The 8,213-nt window shown below is 30.5% G+C and overlaps 1 protein-coding gene across 1 annotated transcript in view; it reads left to right on the forward strand.

The window, feature by feature from the left end:
- Positions 1–7,189, forward strand: part of LOC106465013 (regulator of G-protein signaling 7-like) — a gene marked incomplete at its 5' end in the record, with an annotated part of 21,568 nt that extends 14,379 nt beyond the window's left edge. The window contains 2 exons of the mRNA XM_022392837.1: positions 1,061–1,150; positions 2,003–7,189. Coding sequence (XP_022248545.1) covers positions 1,061–1,123 — 63 coding nt within the window. The remainder of the gene's footprint in view (positions 1–1,060; positions 1,151–2,002) is intronic.
- Positions 7,190–8,213: the final 1,024 nt, after the last annotated feature.

The following is an 8,213-nucleotide window of genomic DNA, read 5'->3' on the forward strand; positions in this document are numbered from 1 at the left end:
AAAAGAATGAAGTGGTTCATATATCTAAAATTAATTTTTATCTTGTCTTGAAGTTAATTTCAGCCGTGGGGGCATTATAATGTGACAGTCAATCCCACTATTCGTTGGTAAAAGAGTAGCGGTGGGTGGTGATTAGCTGCCTTCCCTCTAGTCTTACACAGCTAAATTAGGGACGGCTAGCGCAGATAGCCCTCGTGTAGCTTTGCGCGATATTCAAAACAAACAAACTCTTTTTCATTCATAATTCTAAGACATGAGAGCTTGAAGAAGTGCAATGGGGTAACAATCTTCTTTTACTATGCTTAATTCAGTGAACTATTTAACACTGTGTTTAAATATAGATTTATAGTATTGTCTTTATTCATGTATATATATATATATATATATATGTTAAACTATAATCACATTTTATACCAGCTAGTTTTTGAGCTAGGACTCCAATAAAATTTGCACAATAATGGGCAACTACAATAAATGAAAGTAATCAGTGGCATAACCAAGGCTTGAGCCTCTCTAGGCATGTAACTGACCAATGCCTGAGAGAGTGGTGATAAATTCTTGACCTATAAAAGAACTGAAGAGATAAAAAGTTAGTTTGTTTAGTAGGGGGGGTGAGAAGTGTGAAGAGTGGAAATGAATAATCAATGAGCTGATAGAATCCCATGTTAGTGCTTAATTAAGTGTATCACTTAATTTGTATGATTAAATGCTCTCTGTGTGTAGAACGGGTAACCTGGCTGGATTTGTATTGAAAATAATGTTGTTTTGATATAATTACATATAATGCAATGCCAGAACATTCTACATTTCTTTGGTCATAAACTCGGGCAGGTTCTGCATACATACATACATACAAAGGGACCAGAACAAAGTGATGTCTGAAAAGTGAGTATGCCATGATGATGCATAGACAACTTTAAAGGCTTGTTTGCATCACTGAAAGTAACTAAGACAGGTTTTTATTATATATATTTGAATTGACAATGAACAGCAAGAATATTTAACGTAAAATAATATTTTCATCTTAAATTTTAATCTGTGACTTTTTTTGACCCTGCAGACTTCTATAAAGGGTATACGTTCAGTTATCTTCCCAGGCAGGAAGGACCAGAACTCAACTTAATATGTTTTCACACAATTATGTGCACAGGTAGGATAAATAAAGACAAGTTTTGAATAAGACATAAGGACTATGACCATTTCACCAAAGCATGTTTCTACTTTTACCAGGACTTATTTGGAAAATTAGATGATTTCACTTAGTGTTGAATCAAATCTCTCAGTTATCTTTCTGTCTTCGTATATTTTAATTTTGTAGTGTTGAAAGAAATATAAAATGGTAAATATTTACTTTAAAAACCTAGATTTGAAAAATATTCTATGGTGATAAGCTTCTGCATACCATACATATGAAACTTTAGCATGAAACAACTAATGTTCATTAATTTATAGCATAGTAAAATTTTGCAATTAGGTCTAAATATATTCTAATTAGTTATACGTGTAATTTTTTCATTAAATATTTGAGTTCAGAAGTATTTTTTTTTTATTACAGAAAATCCATAAATTTCATTCTGTTTTTGTTTTCCACACATCATGCTCAAGATAATTCTTTTTTTATTGTATAGAATAGCTGAAAATTCTTCTTTTATTTTTTTGTTGAAACACTATGCAAAAAGCTTTCACACTTACTCTTTCTTCCTACTTACTATCAAAATGTTAATGAGGAAAATTGAAGTTAAACTCTTGTTTTATATCTTCAAAAGCATTTCCAATGAGCAGCTTAAGTTTTAACTTCTTAACACACACAAAGTTTACTTAATTCTTCATTTTTTGAATATATATGTTAAACTATAATCACATTTTATACCAGCTAGTTTTTGAGCTAGGACTCCAATAAAATTTGCTCAATAAAGACATTATTGTTTTAATAGTCTCTACCTTCTTAACATAATGTCCTTCTGAATTTCAAGTTGTATTGCCTTTATTATCTTTTACAAAGGAAAGAAACCTTACCAAACTTTTGCAAAACTGGAAATTTTGACTCCAGTTTTAGCCCCAAGAGAGGAATTGTCAATTAATGAGGACAGGTCATCAAGATATTTTTATCGACTGAAACACACTCTTCATATTATTCTGTGAGAGAAGGAGCTTAAAACTGAAACATTGTGTATAGTGGTAGGACGAGATTTACATCACCTATTTTGTTAGATGTTTCTTGCTTATCAGTGGGTCACCTTAGCTAATACTTTGTCTTGTTGTTATTTTAGTCTTTATTACTATGTCATACATTCTCGAGATTGGATATTTATTTTAACATTGTTGAGTATTAGACAGTGGGTTTTAAAATCTAAGATTTTGTATACCCTGCAAGTTCCAAGCAAGAACTGAAAATATGGATATTTATTTTAACATTGTTGAGTATTAGACAGTGGGTTTTAAAATCTAAGATTTTGTATACCCTGCAAGTTCCAAGCAAGAACTGAAAATATGGATATTTTTTAGAATTTCTTATTAGATTGCCTGCCTCCTGTTACAGGCTATTTTTGTGTTAGAAATACATACATATATATATATATAACAATTTTCACTTAGTCTTATTTCCAATTAGCATTGTTATTTAATGCTAAATATTAAACATAGAAGTGAATAAGAGAACAAAAATATCTAAAATGTTTAGATATTTTATGCTACAGAATTTTAACTGTAAATACCAATCTTTAGTTTGAATTACCAAAGACTTGAGTAAAACATAAACCCCAAGTTCAACAACAAGGAAGGGTAATAACTAAATGAAATTTTAAATAAGAGATGGAGGGGAACTTTTGAAAATTAACTATTCTTCTGTGATTTCATATATTCTTTAAATTATAAAAAAGTGAGGTAAGATAAAACAAAGTGAAATGATTTCCAATGTTAGTATGTATATGTTTTTTTCCTGTCTTCTACTGGTTTGAATAAGGAGAGATGTATCACCTTTTTCTCTCTGTTTCTGTTGTCAGTATAAATAATGTTTTCTTAACATCAGATTGATGTAAAAACCTACAGTCATAATTAATGTATGCATGTAATTTGAATAAAATCTGTGAAAGAACTTAAGAATTTCAAGTAGAATCAATACTCAAATTTTGGATCCATGTATCAAACTTTGCAAACAGGTATTAAGTAATTGATACTTGAAACCATTGGTACTTGGTGAAACTCCATAACTACAGAATTGATGAAAAACAAGAAAATTGTACATTTCTCAAATACATCATTTACTCATAACCATGGTTTCACCAGTAAAGGCATTATTACCTGATGATGCTTTTACTGTCAAAACCATGGCCGTGAGTTAATGTATTTATGAAACAGTTGTCTTGTTTTTCCTTAATTCTGTAAGTGTTAAGTAAGTTTGTTCAATATATAACTTGTATCTGTATTTAATATCAATGATCCAGAAATGTTGAAATAATCCAAAATAGGTATAACAGAGATTTTTTTATATCCATTAAAGTCAAAATATTACCATGCACAAAATGTCATATGTTGACTGTCACCTGAAAGTAAGTAAATAGTAGGTAGTCCATTGGGAAACATCTTAATACAGTCCAGCGGATAAGCTTGAAATTCTTCAAATTGTAAGGAAAGCATGAAAATTGGCATACATATAGATTTTCATATAGAGCTGCATATAAAAACAAAACCCATTGCAAATCTTGCCCCAATCAATAGCCATCTCTGATTATAATATGGCCACCATCAAAAACCAGCATTACTCAACTATATGCTTTATATGTACATTAAAATGTCACCTAAATATTTAAAATTTGGCATACTTATGGAAATTCATGCATAAACAAGATCCATACAGCTGCCATATTGAATTCCAATAAATCCATAGAAATGTTACCTTAATATCCAAAACCACATTTCCCCTATCAGAGAGGGAATTATAGCATTTAATTTAGTGTATTAAGTTCTCTAGTTAATGTCTAAAATTTTACTCTTTATAGTAGAAATAGCATCATGAGTCCAGCTTATATATTGTATCACATGGCAATACAATCTTCCCCACATTTATTGTATTTTTATTAAAGTATGTTTAAGTAGCCATATACAAAAGTCTTGAAATAAATAGTTATATCAGCTGTATAGCATATGAATTATGATGCACACCTGTTAAATGTTTACCACAATGTGAAACATCATCCATCATTTGTGTAAACTTTACTCAAATACAAAGACACAAAAATAACAATCACACTTAAAGCACTAATAAGTGTCCAAATTTTATTGTAACTTATGCTATAACAATCATGTGATTCATCCAAATGTGTGTATAATTTACACCAACATAGATAAAGACAATGTAAAGTATATCCCAACTATCACGGCCTTTTGAAACATTAATCTTGGTGGCAATTTCCAGCACAGAAACATATTGCAATGAAGTGCAAGCTAGCCTTGCAGTATTTACAGAAACCCCTGCATGCTTTCTTGCAGGAGCATGGATGAGCTCATAGCAGAATTTGGCAGCCTCTGATAGGGTTACCCACAGTGGTGTTCAGCCTTGGTCTGCTTGATCCCAACCTCATTCACCTAGAGTCGGTACATCCTGTTTAGGCACTAGTGATTGCCACATATACGACCAGCCTGATAAGCAGCTCTTTTGACATACTGCCCAAGAACATCCTGCATTGGAGGGATGTTTTCTTTGGGCAAAGAGTGTTTGATGGTTCTGGTTCACATAACTAATTGGGCAAGGGTGGCTTACATTAATACAGAGCACCATTTTATTAATTCAAGATCTTCCTGCATGTTTTCTTGTGGTATTTTTTGAAAGGTTTGTAAATACTGTTGTCACATTAGGATATGCCTTCCATGTCTCAAATGTGTTTTTACTTCATCCTCCAGAGAAGGCTGACACAATATTGCAACCCATGAATGTATGAAAGAAGGCTTAGCATGTGCTTGGAAGAAGATCATTGGCAGTGCTGTGTACAGGGATGCATGAAAAGTTTTTGCCAACTTCAAAGGCAATCCATAATTTCTGTATGTGTAATTTGTACACACAGGCAGTTGCCAGAATTATAACATCATTATCCATTGCTCTGATAATTTCTTTAATGTATTATTCGTTGGCCACATGCAAGATGAAACTGGTATCTGCCCCCTCATGATTGCATTGGATGAGTATATGCATAACAAAAAGAGTTGAACTGACAACAACATTATTATAAGTGCTGACCAACTCAACCCCTATAGGTTAATAATAGCTAAATGCTCTGTTTACAATTTTGTAGTTGTCCACTTGATTTTCAAATACAATAGCAAACTAGCAATGGTTAGCAGTGTGTTTTAATATTATAATGACTTATGAATTTATTTAAGTGTTAAAACCAAACTCACTGTCCAAGACAAAATGTGTTTAGATATTTATATGACACTTCTATGAAAATTAGAAGCATATAATTATGCTGGTTTTTTGTGGTGGACATGTTGGAATTCAATATGGCAGCTGTTTGTGACAAGATCTGGAATCTTGCTTTTGTGTGAATTTAAGTATGGAAATCTATATGTATGCCAAATTTTAAATATATATATATGACATTTCTATGTACATTTGAAGCATACAGTTAAGTAATTCTGGCCATATTAGAATCCAAGATGGTAGCTGTTTAGGGCAAGGTCTGCGATGGGTCTTGCTTTAATATGAATCTCCATATGAAAATCTGCCTGTATGTAATTTTCATACTTTTCTTGCAATATGAACAACTTGGATAGTTTTTGGTGCTTATTTGTTGGACTAATACATGTATTATAAAATAAAAGTTATCTTTATTTTATTTAGAATTAGAAAGAAAATTGTGATGAATATATTTTATAAAAAACAACAAGTGTTTGCGTTAATTATTTTTCATTCCCTGATAATTTTCAGTACATCTAACCAGTTTCACTGAAATAACAAATTGTAAACTATGAATACAATTAATATTTAGTATAATACTGAGGGGAATATTATCCAGTTCTATTAACCTTTTCCTCTAAAATTATCCCCTGTAATGCTTCAAATTATAGTTACCCATCCCCTCTTAATTTGAATTTACTTTTACAAACAAGGACATAAATAAAGATGTAAAACATTTTCATGGCATTTTTTTTTTCAGTGACTAATATGTCATATCAAAAATTATAAATTATTCTGGCAAACCCTTTTGTTTTCACATATGAATGAAAAATAATATTTTATGTATCCTGTGAATTAGTCCCTTTTTTACCATTCTTTTGATATTTAAAGTTATTTTACAGTTTCCTTCATATATTATTCCATCGTATATATGAAATATGTAGCACTCAGTCCTAAAACAAGTTTTAGTTTTATTTTCCTACAGCTAAAAGTAAACATTCTGCTATTTAGAAATGTCTGAATGTCTCAGGCAGATCTGAAATATCCTGGTGATTAACATTTCTTGAAGTAAACAAAGATGTTTCGTTTTATTAAAAGAATGAAGTGGTTCATATATCTAAAATTAATTTTTATCTTGTCTTTGAAGTTAACTGTTGAGTGTTCTCATGCAATATGTTTGTGCAAAGACACATTTTTTTAATAGTTTCCATCCAAAGTCTATCTCTGTGTTTTCTTTAACCTTATTAAAACATACACAATAGTTTTTAGAAAATTAGTGTAACAAAATACCATTTTGTCCAAAAACATTATAGAACATGCTAAATGGAACTACAGATATTCCACTGTTTTTATTTGAATGTCAGATCTTTGTCACCAGCATTGTTATTACCTTTTTTTTTTGTAATTGATATATTTCTTTGTAATGTACTTTTATTATTACTAGAAGTACCCTATTATGAGGACCAAAATAATGATAAGTAGAACAGAATCATGTCCTGCTACTTTATTTTATAAAATCATTTCTTGTAGAACTGTAAATCTACTAAATTTCCATAACTGAAAATTTTCCCATAATTTGATTTTTATCAGACATTTTAATGTTGTTTAATTTTTCTAATTTAAAAGAAGTCTAGAAAATAAACTGTTTATTCAACTATAATATATTTTTCCATTAGTTTGCCATGTTGTTTTATATAGAGGTAAAAATATAAATAGCAGCTGTAATTTTCTCATGGTGATTGTGGTAAATGCCAACAATACTATGAAACTTAAGAGAATAAAAACTATTCTATTGTTTCTGTAGTGTGTTTTATTGGCCTTAAGCAGTCCTTTAATTATATTTTATGAATTATAACATTTATCTGTCATTGATATCTACACCTTTCATATAGGAGAGGTATAAATTTTGGGACAGTGCATGTAAGTTTATTAAATTGTTAGAGGTAATGTCAGCCACTGCATACAAAGTAAAGAATAAGCACTCTTAATGTATGTGTCAGTTTGTAGATGATTAGCTTAAGAATTTACGTTTTGGTATGCACAGATATCAAAGACTCGAGGCATATGCATGTTGTTATCGCTACCAAGACATTATAAGATACAAAAAATATGTTTAACAAAACTGAAAGATGCAAAATTAGACATTTCTGAATGTTAAGTTAGAAATTTTTGTGATAAAAATCATGCATAGGTGAAACAAAATATTCAAAAAATTCCCTTTTTTTATGAATGAGATCAATATTATGCATTAGTGAGTATAAAGTAAGTTTAACTTCTAAATGAAAAGTACATAAGTTGTCAGAAAATTAAGTTTAACAGAAGAACTCTAATGAAATTGCAAGATAATTTTCAGCTGAACTTAACTATGAGTTTTTATCATAAGTATTCTAATAAAAACTAAATATTATCCACTAAAAACCTAATTAAACATAGCTTTTAAAAATTGAAATGTCATATCCATAAAGAAAAAAATCTAATTCTAAACACAGATATTGTTAGGAGGAACGTCTTAGACTTGAAATTGAGTTTTCTGGCCATGAATTATGTTTCCATAAAGATGCATCTCCAGAATGTCTATACATTTACTTAAGTGTAAAATGTGTTCAGCATTTAGTGTTGAATCCCATAGATTCAACTCACTCGGTTCTCCTTCTAGACTTTGTTTAGTATCAAATTTACCACCCACACTGGCCTGGACTTGTTCAAGAAAAACCGCATCACCATAAAGAAGAGCCTCGTTAGCTAGCTGAGTATCAGTTCCATGATGATGTTACCACCCACACTGGCCTGGACTTGTTCAAGAAAAACCGAATCACCATGA

The sequence above is a fragment of the Limulus polyphemus genome, unplaced genomic scaffold, assembly GCF_000517525.1.
Source record: "Limulus polyphemus unplaced genomic scaffold, Limulus_polyphemus-2.1.2 Scaffold1812, whole genome shotgun sequence".
Lineage (NCBI taxonomy): Eukaryota > Metazoa > Arthropoda > Merostomata > Xiphosura > Limulidae > Limulus > Limulus polyphemus.